General features: G+C 43.5%; 1 protein-coding gene across 2 annotated transcripts in view; it reads right to left on the bottom strand.

Moving 5' to 3' along the window:
* The window catches only part of ANXA6 (annexin A6), a 163,969-nt gene that overhangs the window by 63,811 nt on the left and 75,345 nt on the right, over positions 1–24,813 (bottom strand). For both annotated transcript variants that reach the window (XM_085617684.1, XM_085617683.1), the window contains exons 3-11: positions 17,412–17,502; positions 16,608–16,702; positions 12,201–12,314; positions 11,212–11,302; positions 9,907–9,986; positions 7,808–7,864; positions 4,100–4,193; positions 3,330–3,425; positions 327–385 (exon numbers count right to left, since the gene is read on the bottom strand). In XM_085617684.1, coding sequence (XP_085473810.1) covers positions 327–385; positions 3,330–3,425; positions 4,100–4,193; positions 7,808–7,864; positions 9,907–9,986; positions 11,212–11,302; positions 12,201–12,314; positions 16,608–16,702; positions 17,412–17,502 — 777 coding nt within the window. The remainder of the gene's footprint in view (positions 1–326; positions 386–3,329; positions 3,426–4,099; positions 4,194–7,807; positions 7,865–9,906; positions 9,987–11,211; positions 11,303–12,200; positions 12,315–16,607; positions 16,703–17,411; positions 17,503–24,813) is intronic.

The following is a 24,813-nucleotide window of genomic DNA, read 5'->3' as shown; positions in this document are numbered from 1 at the left end:
GGGAAGCTAAATGAACCTGAAATTTTTTTTTCTAACCCCCCACCCCCTATTTGATGTCTGTGAAGTTGCCCTCCTGAATGCTCATTACTGCCAGTTTAGCTTTTTACACAGCAAAAGGAGACCTTTTCTTGGCTCGTGGCTAAATGTTGCTCGGGCCTAGTCATTTTGAAACTGATACCCCCAAGGAACTTTCACTGACAAGGGTGATATGACTCTGATATGACAAAGAAGTGAGACATGCATATCTGCCAGAGGCAGCCTCAAAGAAATGGACTGATCCCAGCCTTATTGTGACAATGTATTTCATGCTCACCCACCAAACTCACCTTCATTGACTTGTAGAGCCTTTTAGCGAAGTAGTCCTTGGTGCTGCGCATGCACTGGACTGAGGAAGGAAGGGAACAGAGAGACAAGGTGGATCAGAACCAAGCGGTTAAGGACTAGTTTGCAGCAAGCAGGAGCAGCTGGACAGGTGGTCTAGACAGGGCTGGCACAGGGTTAGAGAGGGTGACAGGGAAAGTTCACAAACTGAAGAGGGAGCTAGGGCAGCAGAGTGCACCAAGTGCCAGTGGTCTCAAGGAAACCAGCAGTGATGAGCGTTTACATATGTATGGATGTATGTAAGGATATTTGTAAACGGCAAAACCTAGCTAGAGAGCAACGAAGCACTGCACATTGGTCGGAGCCCTGCTTTGATTCTTTACAATGAGGTAGAATATTAATAGATTGAGTTTCCTTTAGTGAACTGATTTTCTCTGAAGAGGAGCGCTTACAAAAAAGAAGCTGCGGAAATGGTACAGTGTGCAAAAGTCATGGAAGATGAAGAATTCCTAAATTAGTGCAAGGAAATTGAAGTATTGGTGATAAATCACACCACCCACTGCCAGTTTATGACAATGCAGTAACACGTAATTACACAGAACTTGCATGTGTATTTACACCATGTCATGTCATCTCTTCTTACAATGAAGGAATGGACTGGTGGTCTCCTCTGAGACACTCCATGCCATCTGGTGCTTGCTTAGGAGATCACCTACCGATACTCTAGGGTGCCCGGTGGTCTAAGATACGTTCTGTTCAATAATTTAAAGAAGCCATTCCTTTTGTTATTGAGGGGTGCTGTCACATATATCACACATTGCTTATGTCACTCTGAAAAGGTGGCCTGCACTTAACCCCTCGCCTTCTTTCCTTTCTACTCTGATAGGGTGGGGCAGCTGCATTGTCCCTAAAAGCCCTCAATGATACAGCAATAGCCAACTCACACTAGATGGACAGATGAGCCAATACGGCTTGTAAAATAAACACAAGGCATTCCTTCTATTCAGACTATTCAGAATTGTAGATTCCAGAAGACAAGGGAGGTGAACTTGGTCCTATCTCACATCTTTTCATGACTCACAAAGGGTCTTGGTCTACCACAGATTATATGAGCTCACTGCTGAGTATGCAGGCCTAGCGTGTGGAAGACATTGTGAAACTAAGGGGTTAGTTAGCTTAGGCAGTGTTGATGAGTGAAACACATACAGAAACCCCCTGTACCACGCTGAGGTAACAGGGAATCTCATGATGCTTGATTTTGCCACTTTCAATAGATGCAACTATCTGCCAAGGCGATGCGTTTATGGTACCAGGCTGCGGCGTATGGGCTGTGAGAGACATACCATTAGGCTATCCTATGATAGGGATGTGTAACCTTGTTGTGGTTGAAATGACCTCGGATGCATCTGGGAGTAGCTGAAGGCCCTGGGAGTATGCTTGATTGGTAACAGGGAAGGGAAGGTGCAAGATGCAGCTGGTATGAGACTGGAAGATTCAGTTTGAGCGAAAACACCACAAGAGCAACAGGTAAAGGAAATGAACATTATGTTGTGTAAGTCAACTTTTACTGCATAAAATGAGGGGTGCAGATCCCTCGGGGAAGCTCACAGATGTAATTGTGCAGGTCTGGTGTCGCCGAAAGCTGAAGTCCCAGGGTATGTCATTCCCAGTGAGGGTGGGAGGCTGGAGCAGGCTTCCCAGGGTTGTGGAAAGTTAAGTTCCAGGGGGCGATGGGCCTAATTCTACTGCTCTATCTTGACTTACCAGAATACTATTATTGCAACTATAATTAACTGCATTGACATTGATTCAAGACTGAGTGTTTCACCATTACTGTGCTAGCAGTGCATTGTACACATATATGAATAGTGGTGAGGTGTAACTATTTTGCCACAGTTAGTTGAAAGGCTTTTTCCTCCCGTGCTACTGAATTACTTTGTGCTTTTGATTTACTGCATTGTGAGTGATTTCGACCTGCTTCTTACTTGCACCATTATTGTGCTAGCATTTCATTATAAATATACATGCAGCTATTCAGCTAATGTATAATCATCATTGCTGAGATATGTGTTTGTGCTCGGATTGCATTAAGGCTGAATTGTATCGGCTACCAGTGTGGTGCTCCTTACTGAGCATCCTTATTTATTTGTACTTGATTGACATTGCTTGGGTCAGTTGCCAACCGCCAGTACAACACAGGACCGCTCACTTGAGGGGACATATTTTAAAACCTTCATTTAATTCTTCCTTTTAAATGAAGAAAGCTTCCCACCACCTCGGAACTTGCAGCAGGGTGACCAGGTTTGGATGCAAGAGTTACGAGTTTCTAGGATTTGTGCCGCTTCAAGAGCCTTTTCTGTGAACGCTCCAACTTAGTGGCATGATCTTCCTATATTTTTGGAGACCTTCGTTAGCCATTTTGATTTCTGAAAACTATTGAACATCTGTTAGTATCTTGTTTCAATGTATGAAAGGATGTTGCTTTCTCTCTTCTTAGGGTGACTCATTTTAAGATTATCTAATATCAGGCCTTTCAAATCCAAGAAACTAAACAGTTGTATGAGCACTCTTCAAAGGCAGTCATCCCATACAACTAATTATCTTTTCCACTATGCATTTCTTAAAACAAAAATTCTCATCAAATACCCTTTGAAAGCGCTAGTGCCAGATGGGTGCCTCTTGTATTTCGACATCACTAGTTAAAGCACTGGCTTTAATATGAAGTGATATCCCTTTCTTGTGAAACCTTGCACAGTGGAACCTCTTTGCACTCACACCCTCTTAAGATCCTTGTTATCTTTGTTTGCAACTCTCATAAACACTGTATTTGGTATAAATGGAATGGTGAGACATAAAACGGTGTCTACATCATTAGAACATATTTCGTAGCTAGCAACATCACATTCCCAAGTGCCCCCTGCTCCTGCTATTTGGCACATCAGGGGTTTCTGGACCCATCTTTGGATTTCTAGCAGCAGATATTAGGAAAGATGCAGGGATTGGCTTACCCACAGACAGCATCAATTTCTGAAAATCCCCCGAAAGCTCGTTCTTGATGCTCTCCTCAATTTCCTTTCCAGCCAGATTCCTGTATGCATCAAACACTGTGAAGAGCAACAGACAGTGAGACAAACCTCCACCAACAGATTGTATCAGCTGGCACAACTTCTACTCCTGCAGGACCAGTATTCTATTCAGGGCTATACCTAACATACCAAACATACTGCCATAACTCAAAGACGACCAGCCCGTGCAGTTACAACCATGTCTAGGGCTCATTCCTGATTGTCCTTGATGTGACCCTCAGAGATAAGTATGTAGACCAACGACCATGAGAGACAATCACTTTTCAGGAACTCAGCCGCAACTAGGTCTCAGGATTAAAACTCTCCAAACCCTAAGACAATCAGATCTCTAAATTTAACATATGTAAGGTCTCTAACCATAAGAAAAGACCAAAGAGAAATTACATGGTTCAAATCCATAAATATAATTAGAGGGGAGCAGCTGGCCAGGACAATATTTATTACTGGGACCAGACATGCCACTGCTAGGTTAAGCAGCGCTTTTTGTAAGGTGCTTCATTAAAACATATTGGAAATTAATTTGGATCAGGGCTGAATGTTTAATGCTCAGGACACAGCAGTGTTCAGCAGCAGCGATAAAAGGCTGCAGTGTGAAAACCACCTGACTGTGAACAATTAGAAAGAGACTCCAACTCCAGCACACACTCACTGCCTCATGATCGATTAGAAATGTTTCTGCAAATTAAACTCACCCAGCTGTAGATGCATCCTACTTCTGTTTCCCAAAATAAATATAAACTGCGCCTCATCAGTGCCCCATTTCTGCTCCCCTGCTTCAAACAGATCCTTGTGAAGAGAAAAGTAGAGAGCAGGTCAATGGTTAGATACAAAGAGATGTTAGCTATCAAAACCACAAACGAACAACCAGCAATATTCACTCTTAGCAACTATATCAGTCAGATCAGATAGAGATAGAGACGAACAACCAGCAGAATTCACCCATATCAGCATATCAGCAAGATCAGTGGATATCAATTTCTGTGACAGCCTCAATTACCTGAACACTCTGAACAGCACAAACTATGCTGATGGATGTCAATATTAGTAATGTTAATAAGACCATACATACCAATGAATCTCAATATCAGTGGCAGACTTCCTGTCACCAGGGTTTGACTTGATCAGGCTCTTTTGTACCCTTAATTGATGAACCATTGTTTAAGTTGGTTCTGTCATTTTTAGGTCTCGCCTGAGCCAGTACATGCGCTGCTCTGTGAGACATTTAGTAAGTGGGGTTTCAAAGTGCTACCCACCGGCTTTTGTTGGCCTCAAGCGTGCGTGTCCGCCCGCGTGAACGTGCACAGCTGCCATCTGGGTTTCTGTAATGGCTCATTAAACCTTACAGCTCATGAATAATGTTCCCCTGCTCGCACTACCCACTCCCTTCTCCCCCTCCCGCCTGGTCAGCTTAATTTGTGTCTTCTATTGCTGTAATCAGGCTCCTCTGCTTGCACTACCCCCTCCCTTCTCCCCCTCCCTTGTCGTCAGCTTCATTTTTTGTTTGTCTTACTCCTCTGCTCGCACTACCCCCTCCCTTCTCCCCCTCCCTCTTCAACAGTTTCATTTGCCTCTTGTATCCCTGTTATTATTAGTTTAAGCATTTACTTAAGGCCCCGAACACTTGGACTGTTTTTTTGCTACAATTTATTTATTTGTCCCTCACAGTGACATACAGCTCTCCCTCAACACATTAAATTAGGCACTCACATTATTACTAATAGAAATCGCATTTTCATGACTCAGTCCCTGTTATTTTTGGTAATCGTACCCCGGTTCTTGTATTATTTATTTTTAATAAAGAGTTCAGTAGTCCTGTTACTCAAGGCATTATGTGTTTTAACGTCTTTATAAGGACTCTTGCTTAATAGGATTACTGTTAATCAAGGATTTGGATAAGCAAATGGTTTTTAGTTCGTTAAAGAAAAAGTAGTGTTGCACAATAACGCACATCTTAACAGGCGCCATCTAGTGATTAATAAGATTCAGTGGTTCACGGGTCTCAGCACTTAATCAGAAACACCATCGCTTGTCAGAAGCACCAGTTAATGACACATTCATTTACGCACTGGGAGAACGATTAAAAGCTTTGTCTGGAATCTAAGGATTGTGTTAGGTACTGCTTATACTCAGTATTTAGCCAGGAAATTGGAGGTAAGGGGGAGCGGCCTCCGTGCAATATGAAATTATGTCTCCCACTACAAGAGATCTGTGATTGTTTTACATTTATATGAGTGTGTTTAAAAGCAATAGCTTATTCACCAAAATGCGTCAATCCGAAAAACATTTTTAAAAATACAATTAAGAGCCAAAGAATACTTTGGGTAACGATAATTATGTTTAATAGCTAGACGAAATAACATTGTGTCCCAGCACAGTCAGAGGTGTTTTCGTGTCCTCTGCCTGCCCTGTACTGCCTGCTCCTACAAGAACATGGTCATCATATGACTACAAAGCACCATTACAATGTCATAGACACACACAATCACAATATAAATCAACATAACTTTATTACAGTGCGCATGCCTCCACTTAACACAATGATCATGGGTTCGTCAAACAATCAGAATGCTTCTCAGTAAACACAACCACAGTGTGTTCGGAAAAACTCTATGGGATACAAATAAATTCCTAATAAGGGGCATTATTTAACATATTAATTGTCCCTGTGCTAAAAGACAAAACAAGCCGCTAGTCTTTTTTAAAAAAAATAATGCTTCCATTCAGCCACTGCCATTCTCTCGGTTCCAGGAGCTTTTAGTCGGCTAGATTTACTCCACACATAATGCAGTAAATGTCACTATAAAAGGCTTCAGGAGAACTATCCACAACCACACCCCATTTGGCACCAAAAAGCACAAAACAACAGGTTCTCCCAGAGCACTTCTAGCAATTCTGCACGGAAGAAGTTGTATACTTGTTTTATTTAGTGCACCCAAAGGCAGGCCAGACTTGTACATTACACAGAAAGATAACAGGAAGCAGAGGCAGATTTACTGTTTCCAAACTTTAAATCTGTGATCAGGGCAGCTTCGGAAGACTGCCGTTATCTGCCTCTGGGGTTCGGGACATCCTGCCTGCCCCCTATTTAGTCTGCAGCCTCTTGTCTCTGTAATCGGCATGATAACAGACTGGATTTTGTTAGGTCTCCCCCACTTTGCAAACGTTTAGGTGCAGTAATGCATGAGCTCACTGTTTATTTTGAGAAACACTATAATGATAACTGCATAAGGAATGTGGAGTAAGTGGGTGACAGTCAAAATGCAGAGTCCTTAAGGGCAACAATGACTCGTTGCAAATACAGAGCTGTGCACAACTCAGTATTAAGCACAACAGAGGCATATGAAGAGAGGGTATATGAGGGGAGCTATTTCATCAAACTTCCTGAGCCTGTTAATAGGTGGTCAACCCGCCATTCTGATTAATATGTCGTATGGAAAACATCTAGGGCCATATTTATGACCCTTGTGGCGCTGGGCAGAGCAGCAAGTCACCTTGCTGCGCTACCCTGCATCACAGGGAAAGGGCAGGAATACACCGAATGTATCCAGTACGGCACATTCCTGTCCTTTGCCCTTGCGCTGGCTCAAATTTGGCAGTCTAGTGCCAATGCAGGCACCCTTGTACCGTGGTGCAAGGGTGCCTGTGTTGTGGGCAGGATTGTTTTTGTGCAAGAAGGGGTTCCGTCCTGCATAAAAACAATGAGAGGCTTTTTCCTCTTTCCATGTGTGCTGCAGAAGGCAGCACACATGCAAAGAGGAAAAACGAGGAGAAATAAAGATATTTCTCCTCGTTACGCCGCACTTGGGGTGGCATATCTTTTTATGGCCCATTTCTATGTTTAGCAGGTTTGGAATGTGTCAAAAACCATGGGAGTTGTGTGGGAACACCCACACAATGCCCATGAAATGCCTCTCTTGCGCCGAGTAATGCAACTCAATGATTTGCGCTGCATTGCATCACTCCATATTTTTTAAGCCATTCAAAGCCACGCAAAGTGGTTTTGCGTGCACCAAAAATATGACTTTAAGATTGCGCATCTCTTGTATCACCTTGCGTGGTGCAAGAGCGAGCAAATCAGGTCATAAATATGGCCCCTAGTGTAAAGCAAAAATAAAGGGAGCTGCCATGGTCTAACAAGCACCCACCTAGCACCGGCAACTATTGCAGCAGGTGCAGGGCACAGCAATATCTGCTAAAAGAGTCTAAAGTTCAAAAACCTAAAGCAAAGACAACAAATGACTGGGGACCTGTGAAAGTCTGTCATCAATTCTGTGAACAAGCTTTTACAAGGCTTTGACTCTTTTGCTGACATTCAACCTTATGCACATACTTTTGTTTTGGCTTCTGTGGGAATAATCAACTTACATGCATTTTTGACACAGAAACTCTATGAGGTTTACCTTTGCATCCTGCTCCACAAGGTCCTCGCTGACAACATCATCTTCCTCTCGTTCCCCCTGACCAAACGAGAAGCAAGAAATATGTATTATGCCAAAAGTGTACTCAGTTGTTTTTGGGGGAAAAATCCATTACAACGCAGTCATTACATCGCACTGCTATTACAATGCAACTGTTACAACGCAACTGCCTTTACATCGCATGCCATTACAACGCATGCCATTACAACGCATGTCACTACAAAGCATGCCACAATGCATGCCATTACTACGAGTACCATTGCAACGCATGCCATTACAACACATTATAAGGTATGTAATGGATAGTTTTAGGGTGGGTATGGGTTTTGGGATAGATGGGAATAGTCATTTTTACCTCTACACTATCCAACACTTTCCCTACTGTTGCACTCACTGGAGTGGGAATAGTAATGTTTACCCCTACACTATCCAACACTTACCCTACTGTTGCCCTAATGGTATTATGCGTTGTAATGGTATGCATTGTAATGGTATGCGTTGCAATGGAATGGGTTGTAATGGTAGTTTTAAAAAATGCGTTGTAATGGCATGAGTTGTAAAATCATGCGATGTAATGGTAGTTGCAATGTAAAAACCATGTTGTAAAATCATGCATTGTAATTTTTTGCGTTGTAATGTCATATATTCCTTTTTTGGTAGAAATGCAAAAGGCACATGGAGGAAGCAATACTGACATGGAACTATGTCAGAAAGAAGTGAATGGTTCTGAGGTTTAGGCAATGATATGCACAGGTGGTGGAGGATTCTTAAACGTCAGGTGATGCAATCAAAAGAATATGGTATGGGCATGGATATTGTACAACTACTGACAAAAAGTAGAGGATGAAGGACACAGATATGAAGCAAACACACAGATGTTCATTTAGAATTAGAACTGAAAAATGTAGAAGGATTCAATGTATATAGTGTATGGGTTATAAAGTAGCTAACTCACAAAGGCGTTTATGAGCATGAGAAGTAGTACTACAAAAGCACTACTTGATGTACTCATGCATTTGTGAACCGGGTCCAAGGTCTGTGTTTGAAGTACATGATTTTTACAGTGCATGACCTTAGAAAGACACATGGCATCATGAAAACAACACAGAAGTGGAACACATAGATTATACTTAAATATGATAGGGGACCAAAAACATCCACATGAATATTTGAATGATCACAATACCATTCAGACGATCATTCAGAGGCTGCATGTCTATTACAGATGTGTTGTCACAGAGTTGGGTGGGGTCAACAACTCCCACTGACCCCATTCTGCTCTGTGACGAGTAAGGGACTGCCGCTTCTGCCAATGAGAGGCGGCAGCAGTCACAATCATCAGGAACCACTGAGGCTTCTATCCCGCCACTGAGATGCTGAAACCAGTTATGGGCTATAATGCATACAGTATCATTAGTGGGTTATGAGCAGAACTCATTCCGGGGGGTTTCTACAAATATTCTGTTTAATTCACCTGCGCATACAACAAATATTGAAAAGACCGTACATCCAAAGTTCCAGAAAAAACGAAAAGTCAGAGTGGAGGCACAGACACTCTCGAACCCAAGAGAGGGATAAGGAAAGGCTAGAGACACATAACTAAAGTTGAGGAAGTCAGAAACAAGGCTCATGCCACAATTTTAAGGATAAGATTGAAATCACAAATTTAGAAGGGCAGTTGTAGAACCTATTAATAATGATTTACAAATAGAACATTTAAGAATGGTGATCCTAAGTCACTGGACAAGATCCATGCACACCCTGCATATTGAAAGACCCAGATAGCAAGTTAGGATCTTCAAGAAATTGTATAATTAAACATACAGTAGAAGAACTCAAGGGACATTTAATACATAAACTAACGTATGTACCAAAGAGCAGAAGGGGAGGTTCATGGAAACATCCTCTGGACAGATACTGATGGTCAGACATGCCACACAGAGAAGGTAACAATAGGAGAAGAAGACCCATCATAGATGACCATGGAAGAAACCATAAATGACAAACTTTTTCAAAGACTCATAGTAAAGCATACCGGACACAAGCTTGCTGAAAAACAGTATAGGACAAATATCACATACCTGAAGTAAAACAACCAACATTTTCTTGAAGTGTCCAGTGGTGTCTCCCAGAACGTCTGGCTCCAGGTCTCGATCGTATGCTGGAGTCCAATAGAGAGACAGAAGAGCTGTGAGCAAACCTTTGACCAAATGTATGTCAGGTATTTTTAGCCACCCAACATCCATTCTAATGCACACATTAAACGGGTAGAACTTTCTTCATTGGTGTTATCCCTCATTGTAAGCCAAATTTACATACTAAAGGTCCAAACTTGATTATTGAGGAATTCCATGTGGAGATACATGGAATTCCTGCAATTACAAGTTAAACCCCTTTGTATGGAGAGCAACTGTGCAGACCCAGAATTATAAGGCAGTACTCCACATGGTATTTTTCTGTTCCAGAGGGTTTAACACCAACATTTATCACCGACCTCTTAGTAAAAGGTTATTTCTGTAGGAGTCCTGTGAGGAGCTCGGAGTAAGAGGGTATGAGAATAGGGGAGGGAATGGAAAGATGTTGCCTAGCGAGGTGAGCATTACATGCCTTCTTTATGCCTTGGCTGGGGATCAGGCACTTCCTCTCTTTGCCTGTGTGATTTTACTGGCTGTATTTTCTGGCTGGCAAAACCAGGCCCTATTTTTCAACACCTAGAAAAATCCAACTCCTGGAACACAGGATCCCTTATAATTGTGCTTAGCAGAATCCCACATTGAAGATCCACTTCACACATCTTATAAACAAGGTCTTGGCGAGGAGAAACATAGAATCATAGTATGTAAAGTGCGCCTCTCCTGTATTTGCCAGAATTTGGCTCAATGTGTGGTTTTGAAATAAAGTAAGATAAAAAAGACTTCCCATGGTGCTCAAACAGTGGAATTCGACTGGAAGAAGACAAGCAAATCCTTGTTCATAAATGGTAAGATCAGATCAGTCTTTATATTAGAGCCTCTTCTTCAATTAAGACGTAGGATCCGCCCATACTGCGCCTTTCTTAAAACACAGCAAACCTGGATTTACAAACCTTGCCCAAGATGGCAAGGTTCACACATGCAAGGCAGAACTATTTACAGTGTGACTACTGGTTTCCTAAAGCAGTGATTGGCTGCTGAATAATTGAGACTTCCTTACCAGCCACGTTTTTCGGTTGGTACTTCACAGTAGAAATTCCCCATCAAAAGTGAGCATTAATATTATCCTGTAAGGTAATAGCGTCTCCGCTTCTTTTCTACACAATTGTGCACCGAGATTGAACCTGTACAAGCTTCCATGCACTTGACCAACCCATCTTTGAAGATTGCCAGGGCATTCATGCAACCCCTTACCATCCTTGTAGGCTGCCACCAGGGCGTGGATCTGCTCATTGGTCCGTGAAGCGAGGATTTCAATCAAGCACTTTTCATCTGTTCCGATGCCCTGTTAGGGAGAAAGGAAGCAATGTGAAGCCATCTTGCATCAGAGAAATTTCCTAGATCATTTATTATATAGAAACTCCCCTCTCCATTTGAGGATGACCTTCAAAATCCTGAATCTTATAAAGTAGAATATTGATATGAAAAAGCTGGTTCATACTCAGAGCATGAAAAAGGGCAACAGAATAGAAGGATCTAAGAGCAAGACAATTGTGTTAATGGTTATAAACTGATAGATATACAGAAAGGCTAGTGGAAGCACTGAAAGTACCAGGGAGAAAAACAGAACAAGACAAATCGACAATAATCCATCACAGTGTACGATGTACATCTGAAAAAGAAGCAGCATTTATTTCTGGTCACTCATTTACCGCAAATGCTGCCAGGTTTCAGACAATCTACACAAAAGTTCATATATAATTAAGAACAACATGAGCACGACATGTTGTACAATACAAAAGTTATACTTATTTTAGGCAGTACTTGTAAAATTCAGCTCTGTATAAATGGGGGGGGGGGCGGCGGGGGGAGCAAACCCCCTACGGCCTACTCCTCCTGGATAGGGCTTAAAATTGGTGCATGTTTGACAAACCCTGCTGGTGGGTACCACCCCTAGGCCAACATGAATCAGATTTTAATTAGAGAAAAGTGCAGGAATCGTCAATGCATTTATATATTATACACTTTTTGGTAAAGTATTCCTAGTTCCAAGCAAGGGTTATATTAAACAAATTCAAAAACGAATTTCTTAGTATTTTTGTCTTCTTATCATTTGTATTTCTTTTTCAGTAGTTAAATAAGCAGCTAAGCGCAAATAATCATGGACTATTCAGCACATTTCACACAGAGGTCCAACCATGAATCATTCATGAGCACTTGGCACACTAACAGAACTTTCTTACCGCAAGTGAGTCCTTTATCTCCTTGGCATCGAAGTAGGCTAGGGGTCTCATCAGACCTACAATGAGCCGCTCAAACTTTCCTGTTAGCTCGTACTTCAGGTCATCAATTAGATCCTAGACCAAGATGAAGACACAAATTGGGGATTTGTAAGCGATGGTAGCACGTTACTCATTGGCGTGTGAACATTTAAGTAAACATTTTGCTTCTCAGGGTATTGACAATAGTGTGTTTGATTATGTCTCACTCACATGCCCAGCCGCAATCATGGCCACCCTACAAGGATGGACTACTTGTTAGAAACTTTGAGGGCCTTATTCAGAGATTGGTTGGAAAGTTACACTGTCACAAATGAAATAGATATCCCGTCCAGTTTATTACAAGTGTATTATATACTATAGCACTTGCAATAAAGCGGATAGGACATTTATCACGTAGTGACAGAGTAACCCAGCCATCAAACTCTAAATCAGGTCATAAGTATCAAAATGGACCTGACAGCCTTAGGGTGGTCTTCTCCAAACGTTTTGCCTGCTTGCCTAATATGTTTGCTGATTCCTTTTTGCTGGTTTTAGGACTCTGAGCACTTTACCACTGCTAACCAGTGCTAAAGTGTTCGTGCTCCCCCCTAAACATAGTTTGATTGACGTATTCACAATTGGCACATTTAATTTACCTTTAAATCCCTAGTACAGTGCACTACATGTGCCCAGGACCTGTAAATTAAATGCTACAAGTGGGGCTGCAGCACTGCTTGTTCCACCCACTCAAGTTGTCTTTAAATATGTCTCAGGCCTGCCACTGTAGAGCCTGAGTGTGCAGTTTACATTGCCATGTCTACTTGGCATTTAAAACTCCTTGCGAAGACTTACACACCCCTTTTGTTACATAAAGGTCACCCCTAAGGTAGGCCCTACGTAGCCCATAGGACATGTGCTTTTAAGTTTTACCTGTCCTGGTAGTGAAAAACATCCACATTCATTTTTCACTACTGAGAGGCCTACCCCTCTCATAGGGTAACATTGGAGATTCCATATTACATTTAATAAGCTGTAATTCTTAATTGAGAGAAGGTAGAGGTGTCATGTTTAGTACCTATGGATTGGAAATGATTAAGGCTTACGGTTTTCCAGTTTTACTGATTTTCACAGATAAATACAGACAGAAAACAAAGTGTTTGCTGTCTGTATTTATTTTTGAAGGTGGAAAAATACTGAAAATGGTGCTTCTAGTGAGAGACTCTCCATGCTGTATTTGATGACTTTCAGGCAAAAGCTGAGCAGATAGCATGGAGAGTGCAAAAACAGGATGAGATTTCCTTAAATACAGGCATATATTAAAATATATTTGTAGTATAACGCTAACATGCACCTGTGAGTGTAGCCTTTTTTATACGCTGCTACATAATTTGCTAAAATATGAAGCCATCCATGTATGACTGCATGTCCAAGAGTTATATAAACGTGGAAATATACAATTTTACTGCTCAATTTATTATCAAAATACTAAATAAATATGGATAAACACCAATAAGATGGCCAAACAATAAATATGGATAAATACAGATGGAAATGTTAAAAAACATAAATGCCATAAAACCGGGAGCCCTACTAATGATAAATCTTCTCTAATAGTAAAGTTGGATTTGTCATTACTATTCTGAAAATGCCACTTTTAGAAAGTTAGGCATTTTCCTGCTATTTGGTGTCTGCTGTGTGTCTCTGATCACTGGCTAGGCTGGGTGACAGTTCACTTTGTGTATTCCCTCCAGACAGCCACACACAAAGAAAGGCTGGGTGTGATGTCACGTATTTTCCTGGAAGGAAGGGAGGGAGGAGCTGGGAACAGCCTCACATTGCACCTGAATAGGCTGGGCCATGTCCACACACAAAGGGCTGCATACCTCCCTGTAGTAAGTCTGGAGCCAGGGCAGGAAGAAAGGACCTCTGTGCACTTCAAAGACTCTTCTTTGAAGTCACCACCACTTCAAAGGCACAACTGGGTATAAGTACTGGACCTCTGACTTTACTCCTCAGTACACTTCTGGATCTGAAACAACCCTGCCAAGAAGAAGAACTGCTTTGCTAAAGACTGCCACTCTGTTGGACCACTGCTGTGGAAGACTGCTGCCTTGCTGTGCTGCCCTACTGACTGCTGCTCTCTCTGACTGGACATGCATCACTTGACCCAGAGTGACTCCAGAACTAGCTTACTAGCCTCCAGCTCCTAGAAGACTCAGGGACATCAAAATCTTCCATACTAGTCCTGTACTGGGTTCATTGAAAATTGACCCAGGTGCTTGATCCAGCAGAGCCGGCGCATCCTCTGCTGTGAGAGCAGAATCAAGGCATCACTGCTGTTGCGGGAACAGAACCTGTGCAGCCGAATCAGAACCAGCACATCGCCATCTGAAGCGTATCATCAGATTCACAGCATTGCCACCACTTCAGAAGGAGACTCGATGTATCCCTTCGACTGCATGGAGAATCCTGGTGCATCTTCTTCTGAACCAACTCATCTCAGAACCGGTGCTTAGGCTTTGGAATCGGTATGTCACCATCATTGCGTGGAGAAAACCAATACATCTCCCGGGCATAGCATGTGCAGGTAAGAACGGTGGGGTGGGGGTGGGGGAGCAGGGTGGGGGTGGAGTCGACTGACGATGAAGAGGGAAACTTACATTTTAAAAAACAAAAACCACTTACCTTGCACTCGCGCACACCCACCCCACCACTCTTACCTGCACGGTCCACGCCTGGCATCTCCTCGACTGTGGGCTCAACACCGACGCAGCGCATGGCTGCACCCCACATCTTACTGTTTGCAACCAGGATTATGGTACTTTTGCTCAGTGGGACCTGTGTAGGTCATGGGCCCATGCTCCATATTGGGTGGCCTGAACTCTTCACTTTGCCCCAGCCCAGCACAAACAATTAACTCTTTAGCTGCTTACTGCTTCTAAGTGCTATTTTGGCAGTTAATCTTTAAAAATTCATATCTTCGCCTGCACTTATTTTTTGTTGTTGTTTTGGTCTTGTTTTATTCATAAAATCCAAACCTATTTGTTTAAAATGGTGTGAAGTTTTTTTGTGGTGTTTTAACGGTGTTACTGTTTGATGTGTTGCACAAATGCTTTACACATTGCCTCTTAAGTTAAACCTGTGCCAAGCTACTAGAGGGTGAGCACAGGTTAATTTATGATGTGTATCTGACTTAAACAAACAAAAAGGACACTGTTCCAAAAGGCTGGCTACCGGATGTCAACCAATAGTCCTCGCCAAGAAAAAGCAAAAGTGAAGCGAAAGACCTAGGTATAGAAGGGACCCCCTTAAAAGGAGAAAGAACAGGTCTTATCTCCTGTTGCCCTCACACACCCCGGAGGATGTCATGCTTCATCATCGGGCATTGGCTCCTCGTCGGGCCCGGCGGTGCAATGCCCAACGGGTCCCCCCGAAGGGTCACTTTGGCGGAGCTCTTTTAAAGTCAATGCCGGATGGTGCCTGAGGGTATGTGGGGTGTGGGTCCAAATGAAGAGGGCTACAAGGTGCGTGCAGGTAACAATAAAAATTTTAAAAAAGGGTTGCTAAGGCCAAAAAATTGACAACGGGAATAGATCCCATAAAGGCACATTAGAACCCCATGGGTAAACAGTTACCCTTACAGGCATAGATATGCATGTAATGGATCGACATGTTTCGCGCCACTGGTGCCACAAGGGTCATAGGCGCTTCTTCAGGATCAAAAACAATCAACAGTGAAGTGCACGTGAAGTGAGTGATAAAAAGCATATACCCTCATAATCAGTCAGGGTGAGCCAGTGCCCTGTTTCCCATACAGGGTGGCAGTAATTTGCTTATCCTCCTGATGGATACCCTCATAATCAGTCAGGGTGAGCCAGTGCCCTGTTTCCCATACAGGGTGGCAGTAATTTGCTTATCCTCCTGATGGATACCCAGTGTCCCCCAGCTTCTTCCGAATTCAACCCCCCGGAGCATGCAGCTGACCACCTCCTGCAATATCAGTCCTGCGCAGCTTCCCAGGAGGATGAGATGGCAATTATGAAGTGTGGTGCCTGCCTGGAAAAGGGTGTATCTGACTTAACCCGACTAGGATTGTGGTTCCTGCTTGAACCGGGTGGATACTTCTGCCAACCTGAAACCCAATTTCTAACAGAGTTGTTCAAATTGACATAATAAGGATATATCAATCAATATGTATAGGTTCCTTTGCTACACAGCAGTTGTACTAATCAATGCCCAAAGATTATATTAGTTTAGATAAATTACATTTCTTAATACCTTGTAGTCATATTCCAATGCAGAATATTAAACAATATTCTATGCTTTACGACTTTCGGAAAGGACTGCATTAGATCAATTTTTCAAGGTTATTATTATAATAATCCATACCTTCCCATAGATCAGTTTGTATGCCTGGGTGATTTCCTGCCGCTGTCGATTGCTTCTAGAGGTGATTAGGTCAAGGATAGCTTCTTTGTCACTTCCTGCAAGACGGATAATACAGACGTTATAAGGAGAGGGAGAGCTTAGAAGAAGAAATGAAATTGTAACGAAAAAACTATAGTGCAAAAGAATAAGAACAAAAAACGTGTGTGAGCATGAAAGACAGAGCAAGTGCTAACAAGTTAGCAAGACAGTAAAGGGGCGAAAAAAGAGAAAAACATCAAATAAATTATTTGAAAAAGGAGAAAGAATGATGCTTGTGGAGAAAGAAGGAAAAGAGCAGGAAAAAGAAAGAAGGAAAAAAGAAAGAACGAAAGAGAAGAAAGAGCCAGAAAAAAAAAAGACAAAGTAAATGGGACAAAGACGGAAGGACATCAAAAGATACAGAGGAACAGGGAAGACAGAAGGATAGGAAGAAGGAAGAGAAGAAGAAGAAAGGAGAGAGTTGAAATGAGAGAAAGAAGGAAGGTGAAAAAGAAGGAAGGAGTGGAAGAAAAGGGACAATTAAGAAAGAGGATGCAGAAAGAAAGAGAGAGAAGGGTGGGGCGCACGAAGAAAAGGAAGAAAGAAGGAAAGAATACTAGGCAGTGAGACACAATTACAGGAAAAATAGTATGGAGAATCAAGGATAGAGGGAAGGGGAGAGAAGAAGTCCCAGAGGGAGGGACAAAGAAATGAAAAGGATATATGAAATTTATATTTTGTAGCGGGTGAAAAGACTTGACATATCTCAATCATCCCCTCCCGTACCTAGCCCCTTCATAGACTTGTACAGCGCCTCAGCATCCTGGTTTGGATCAAAGTTGGGGAAATCCTTCACCGATCCTCTGTACCTTGCACCCTAACAAAGAGAAAATGGCATGTTTGTTAACGAGTAAAGACAGCGAAACAAAACCAATCTCCACAGTATCTCCCCGCAAGTACCATATGAAAGCATCACACCACTATCTGAGCCAATAACAAGAAGAGAAACAAAAAAGACAAAACGTGCATACGGTTGTGCAGGAAACCCGGATTGGCGTTTTTAAAGTTTATTACAAATTATAATAGACTTAAAAGAAGTAGCAATGAATACCTCTTCTTGAAAAATACTACATTGCACACTGGTTTTCAAAGTAGAAACATCGTGGAAGACTGTGTGTATGTGTGTGGGAGACAGACACACACTCACTGTGCAGCAGGCCTCCGTTCTTCGCAAAGCACCAATGCTCGTTATCAGCGCAGCCCTTACACCCACGGCCGTACTGAACACAAATGGGCCATTGATTGTATATGCTGCACGCCAGTCATGACCACCACGGCCATGCATTGTATCTACAACGTGCATACATAAAGCTGTATGTGCTGTTTTATCCCAGATGAACAGCAGTGAGGCCTCTCGCAGCAGACTGTAACTGAATGGAAGGACAGCTCAGAGAGTGAGCTTGAAGCAAGCCTTTATATCATTCTTCAACATAATTATTAGATAGCGACACTACCCTAACTGTACCCCCGTTTCATTACCGTGGCCATAAAGCATATTTATAAGTCTACCGGGTCCCTGTTGTGCTGTTTTCACTTTTTACCCATATGGCAACGAGTTCTCTAGAGACAGTCCTAGTGTTGGGATTTTCCTATTCAGTCTGCCTACATGCCACCACAGATGGCTGGGGTACAATGTTTTAATAGAAGAAGTAGAGCGTGGCTCACTTAGAACGGGGGTATATCTTCCGGAGCAATGGGGCAGTCACACCCGTTGCGTCGGCGGTGGCGGGTTCTTTGAGAATAGGTGTGCCCTGTTTTTCTGGGCCGGCCACTTCTTTTAACCAATGGCAGGGCTCACTGGGAAGTACAGTCATGAAGTCCTGCCTCTAACCATCTCTCAGCCTATCAGTTTAAAACTAGCCTTCTGATTACATAATTTGGGTACTTTTGAACGGGACTTGTTTGGAATTAGAAAGTGGAGACAAGAAAATGTTCAAGGGCCAAACTCGGGAGACTGGAGGTAAGCCTACATTCTGGAACCTGCCATTTGATTAAAGAGTATTGACATAGGAAATATGCCGCTTTATAACATAAAGACGGTTTCACGTAGAGTTCTTAGTTAATATATTTTCTGATGCCCACGGACTAAACTAATATGGGGTTTGGTAACGTGGACAATGATTACCCATTGCAAGTGCGAATGATAGTGTAAGGGTGCAGATGCAAATATTCTGAATGTTTTATTACCGAAGATATGAGCTGGCAATACCCTATTTACTATATGGCACTTCTGTAGGGAAGTGCTGGCACTGTCCAGAGCAAAGTATGGCAACGCTGCAGAAGTCATCAATGACGTAGAAAATATCTGAGCTGAGCTGCACCTTTCATCTTAAACTGTCTACTCGTTTTGAGAGTCTCTTGTAACTTGAAGTGTTTATAGTTTTGTGACCTCTCGTGTGGTGCAACATTGAATTTGTCCTATTTGTATCTCTTGTGAAATGTTGCCGCATTTGAAGTGCTCAGAGAGAGGTTCCTCCGGTCCTGTTTAACAAACATACACTAAATAAAAAAAACACTGAAAACTCCAAAATCGCATGTTTTGCTATACATAGGGTTGGGGTGGCGAGGGGGACTTAGTAGGTCACATACATTAGGGGTAGGGTGGGTCAGTATAAGGGGGTGTGTCCGCAGCAGAGCCTGACAATGGATGTCATTTTTTGGCCCCAAAAAATTGGCAGCATGAAGGAATGTGATATTAAATATGTTCTGTTTTCATTAGTTGGTCGCTGACTGCGTTCTAAAATATCTTACGGGCCGTAGGCAACTTCTGACTAGCTCCCAATGTATCCAGCTAAGTTCCAGAGTGCCTTAGTGGGAAGATAATGCTGTTGGTTAATACGCTGGGTGGCGTTATTTTCATGCATTCTAAAATGAGGTTTGACTCTTCATAAAATAGCGCAGAGGGCAAATGTGCCTGCTGTAAAGCACATTGTGTACCATTTAGGTCAAAGAACCTCCACCTATCTTAACAACTCCTGAAGTTACAAGCTGAGTGTCGTTGTTTCTAACTGTAGCCAGACTGATTCGGACATTAATGATTAGGAATGGATTGAAGTGAGGGGTGACTCGTTTGGGGGTGATTAACCATCTCAGATGGGGTTTACCAGGAAAGGTGGCACCTGGACACTGGTTTGAACTTTCTAGTGCAGAGAAATATATTAAAATGCGGCACTGAAGTGAACATTACAAAATGTTCCTACATATACGATGAGAGACGAATGGGTTAGGGTTTTATGTGCATCGAAGAACTTTTTTGTGGAAAGGATTGCTTACGTCCCAAGACGTTACCTTGTAGAGAAATAGAAAAGACAAGCATTGGCCGCTCGGCCGTGAAAGTGACGCGGCCGCGAAAGTGAAAGTGATCGCGATCAAGCGCCGCGAGCGATGCAAGCATTGGCTGCGCGCGCGGCTGCGAGAAACGATCTGTGGTGGGGGAGAAGCAGGAATTGTGTGATGGAGGAAAGACAGATGGTGGATCCGCGCGTGCACGCTCGTATGCACGCAAGCTTGAGGCCACCAAAAGCCTGTGGTGGCACTTTCAAAAGCCACTTACTAAATGTCTTGCAGAGTAGCGCATGCGCTGGCTCAGGCGAGACCTAAAAATTAGTCATTGTAAAGGTAAATTGAGTTAGAAAACAGCTGTTGTTGTGCTCGCACCTAAATTAGGCAAACAGCGTCATCATGTGGTAGACTGTCATAAGCGCCTGTGCTGGCAATTAAGTGCTGGTGCCCAGCACACTAAACCACTGGTTCAAATTAAGCACTTCTCTGGTCTGTCATGAGCTCTGAAATGCACTGCTTCATGTCTGCTAGTGACGCTCTTTGGGGAAACATTATGGGGCAGATGTGCTAAGGTTTCATGCATCACAGTGCAGTAATGACATTTGCAGCACTGCACTGCATTTGTTGGATGGGAAAGAGCAGAACAGAACCATATGGATGAAGATATGCGGCTTTTTTTCAATCCCCTTGTGCTGGTGAACTATAGGGAGCCGTGCACCAATGCACAAATCTCTGCAGCATATTGCAGGAGTGTGTGAATGCTGTACTGGAAGGGTGACCTTCCTGTACAAAATACTATGCTTAAACATAGTTTACCACTTTTCTCACTCTGCACGTTTGATGTACATTGCAGCATACATTCAAAGTTGGAAACATTTTGAGAAATGAAAACTTTTATCAAACTTTACACCTGCCTCGACCAGGTGTTCATTTTTGTGCAAAGTCTTGTCTACCTTTGCTTGTAGATAGGGTTTTGCATCAAAATCCATTGGGTGGTTGAATGGCAGTGCCCATGTACTACCCTTGGAATGCCTCCTTGGCACAAAGTATCGCAAAAAAGCACTTTATGGTAATTTGGGCTCCTGTCCAACGTAATCAGGATTTGAGCTGGAAAGTAAATCCCCCAAAAATGCTTTGCAGCAGTTTGTGTCACTTTTGTGATGCAAGCCCAGTGCAAAGTGTTCGCAAATCTGCCCCTATATTCCTGTTGAAGACCTACCTCCACCTATCCTAGTCTAGGCCACAGGTATATTCAAGGGGGCAGATTTACAAGCCCCTTCCGTGACTTTTGCGCTGCAGTTGCATCACTTTTTGGACGCAACAGCGGCGCAAACAGTGCGGCCATTTTACGACGTGACGCATATAGGGAGATGCGTCACGTTGTAAAGCCCTGCGTCACATTATACCTGGGCGTTCCCACGCAGGAAGGCCTTGTAAAAGTGACTCCGTGAAATCTACAAGATTTCAATGCGCCACTTTTAGTATGCCACTGCGTCAAAACCTTACGCCTGCTTTAAGCAGGCATAAGTAGTGACGCAGTGTAGTGGGAATAGGCCTCAACACGCATTGCTGGAGTTGCATCGTGCTTGCGACACAACTCCAGCAATGCGTGACTTTTCCGCCAACAGATGCATCAGAAATTCTGACGCATCTGTCAATCCTTGCGCCATAGTGCGCCGTATTGTAAATACGGCGCATCTATGGTGGCGCAAGAGTTTCTAAGGGTGGCGCAGGGAAAGTGATGCATCTGTATAGATGCGTCTTTCTTGTAAATCTCCCCCAAGGTTTGTAGCTACATAAATTGACCGAGCAGCCCTTACTGAAAAGCCTGCTTCCCTTCCCCCAGGCAGTGCGGTTCCACTCAGGGGCAGCAGCAGAGAGTGTTTGGTGCTATAAATAACCCTGTCTGGCTAAGAGCCACATTCCATGAATGTCGCCTACACTTTCGACCCACACCGCTGCCTTTAGTTGAAAGCCCTTTACTTAACCCAGGAGTTTCCAGCCCTCCTGCGTCCACTCGCGCCCGCGATGGGAGACCCACAAATGACTCAATCTCAGTGTGACCCCGTGGCCCTGTGACTCTAAGCAGGCCTAGGGATCTCGAGATTTCCTCCGTGGGATTTCTCTCTGTCTCTTCGGAGGCCTGGAGCCTTCCTTCGTGGATTTCACGCTTCACCTCCGCTGATGGGAACAGTTCCCTTTCTTTCCGTCTTCACACTGCGAGCTTTGTGCCCTGTCCCTGCTCGGCTGGCAGCCCGCCAGCCCCCCCTGCCTCGGATCCAGCCGCTCTGCAATGTGTGAACTCCACCCGGCCTCAGCCTGTGAATCAGAGCTTAGGCCGGAAATAAACTGCATGCTGCCCGCAGCGGCCCTCCACTGTGGGGTTCACAGCGGTAACTAGCCAAAGAATCCACCACTACTCGCCCATTCATAAAATAAAGCAATCTGATGGAAGCACTGGCGGAGAGGAGAGGATATTTAAGGGCTGGGCTCTGCGCATGTGCGGGACGTACAGTCATATTTCTATGTCGACTCTCACCAGCGCCCATGGGCACAAAGTCATTCTACACAATAAGGATTTATATTTTGCATTTGAGGTCACAAATAGCAGGACTCTGATTTTATTTGTGTGTAGCAATCACTAGGTACAGGACATGGATCAGGTGAACATGAATCATCATGGCTGTCCCGAGACCACGAAGAGTAGAGATGCAGGTAGATGGGTGCGGCCACGGTCGGCTGCCAAATAGGGCAATCTGGCAATGCCTGACGGGCTGGTGTGCAAGGTCAGTGTGTGGGTCCATTTTTTATCCGTTTATGCTAAGGCAGTGTTGTGATTGGATGACTGGGAGCCTGGGTGTGTTTCCTGTTCAGGCCAGCGAGGGAGGACTACAGAGGAGAGACGCGGCGAGAAGCTAAGTTTTTTATTTTATTTTTAGGTCTCGCCTGAGACAGCGCTTTAGCGCTGCTCTGGCGAGACTTATAGTGAGCGAGTTTTGGAAGTGCAAACGAGTGCTTTCAGGCCTCCAAATACAGTGCATGTGCCCCGGGCGCGCGCACCATTTGGCAGCCTGAAAGCACTCGTTTAGACAGCGCTTTAGCGCTGCTCTGGCGAGACTTATAGTGAGCGAGTTTTGGAAGTGCAAACGAGTGCTTTCAGGCCTCCAAATACAGTGCATGTACCCCGGGCGCGCGCACCATTTGGCAGCCTGAAAGCACTCGTTTTCTTTCACTTTCGCGGCCCCTTTGATGTCCCGCACCACTGTGCCCGCCCCCACTCCCCCTCCCACTCCCTCCTCGTCAACTTCAGTGCGCGCTTGTTGTTTGTTGTTCGCTGTGATTTATTGTGCGCATAAACATCGGCCGTTTCGCCCTGGACGTATCATGTTTTTAAACCGCACCTTGCCTCCATGCTACATTGAAGCCAGCATTGCAAGTTGCAGGCAGGCTAACTACAGTGTGCTGCGAGGGGACTGGGGGAGGGGTGAAGAGTTGGTTGAGTTTGTCAATGAAATGCTGAAACACAATTATTTCAAATGCCGATTTTAATTTTAAGCGTTTCTCCTTCATTTCTAAAACGGGCCATTATTAAAAGAAAACAATTTTACAAAAATTCATGTAAAACACCATTCACTTCACAATACTTTATATATTTACAAATAGTTTGTGGCTTTGACATGCATTTATTTTTTGCTTTTTAGTTGTTTAATTAAGAAGGAACTTTGGCAACTGAGATTGCAGTATAGCTGCTGTTTTATCCAGCAAATCATGTGCATTTTTTGTAGACCTTCAAATTAAATGCCCACAAGTGTATAATTAAATTTAAAACATGAGTGAGAGTTTTTACTTTTCTGTGGTTTTTGTCTTTTTTAAGGACCGTGTTGCTGGCATTTTTGTTTCAGTTTTGGGGTGCTTTTCCCTGCTGCCGTCCGCTTGGGAAGTGTGTGTGCCGTTGGAAATGTCAGCTGTATTCTAATGAAGCCAGGGCATTGTTTTTTCCTGAAGGGGCTGGCACATTCCAGGGCTCTACGGTTATTATGAGGCGCAGTGTGGGTGGCAACATTTGGTGTCTGCCTCTTGGGGCAGGGACTGGATTGGCAAGTTTCTCCGGCAAATAAGATCTTACCATGTCTCTGAATTCCCTTTAACAACAAGCATTTGCAATGCAATAGGTCTCGCATTTATACGAGTTTGAGCTATTGGCATTGTAAATGACAATGCTTTTTATTTAAGTTTTTTTTTTTTAAAACATAAATAAAAGGCACTGTCATTTACAATGCCAATAGCTCAAACTTGTATAAATGCGAGACCTATTGCATTGCAAATGCTTGTTTAATACCAGCTTGCTTCCGCGGCGTCCTCGCCCCCTTCCCTCCATGCCCCCGCCCTCTGTGACCTTCATCCTTTTACACTCTGAAGATTCTCAGGAATGTGCATTCCCCATGAGCTGCACAAGACTGTAGGCACTGGTCTGGTGCTATCCAAACTGGATTATTATAGTGTCCTTTACATCAACATGCAGCAAAAACTCTGAAATAAACTGCAGATTCTGCAAGAGCCTGTAGCTCGTCTGCTGCTAGGGATTCCTTCAAAGGCCCTAATCAAGCTACACTAGTTGCCTATAAGGAAACATATTGATTTCAAAGCTCTGTGTGTTGCTTTCAAAGCACTTCATGGTTTTTGGCCCAGACTATCTTAAACACAATTTTCCTGGCACACTCCAGCCAGGACATTGTATTGTTCTTCGGCCAAAAATGTTGTTGTTTCCAAGTCCAGGCAATCTCACTGGGGCAGCAGGAGTGCTGTAGTTTGCACTGCCAACATTTGGAACACTCTCCCCTCTTAG

This window comes from Triturus cristatus, chromosome 7 (assembly GCF_964204655.1).
Source record: "Triturus cristatus chromosome 7, aTriCri1.1, whole genome shotgun sequence".
NCBI classification, from domain to species: domain Eukaryota; kingdom Metazoa; phylum Chordata; class Amphibia; order Caudata; family Salamandridae; genus Triturus; species Triturus cristatus.
The sequence above is the reverse complement of the archived record's forward strand: the minus strand, read 5'-3'. Positions and strand labels throughout refer to the sequence as shown.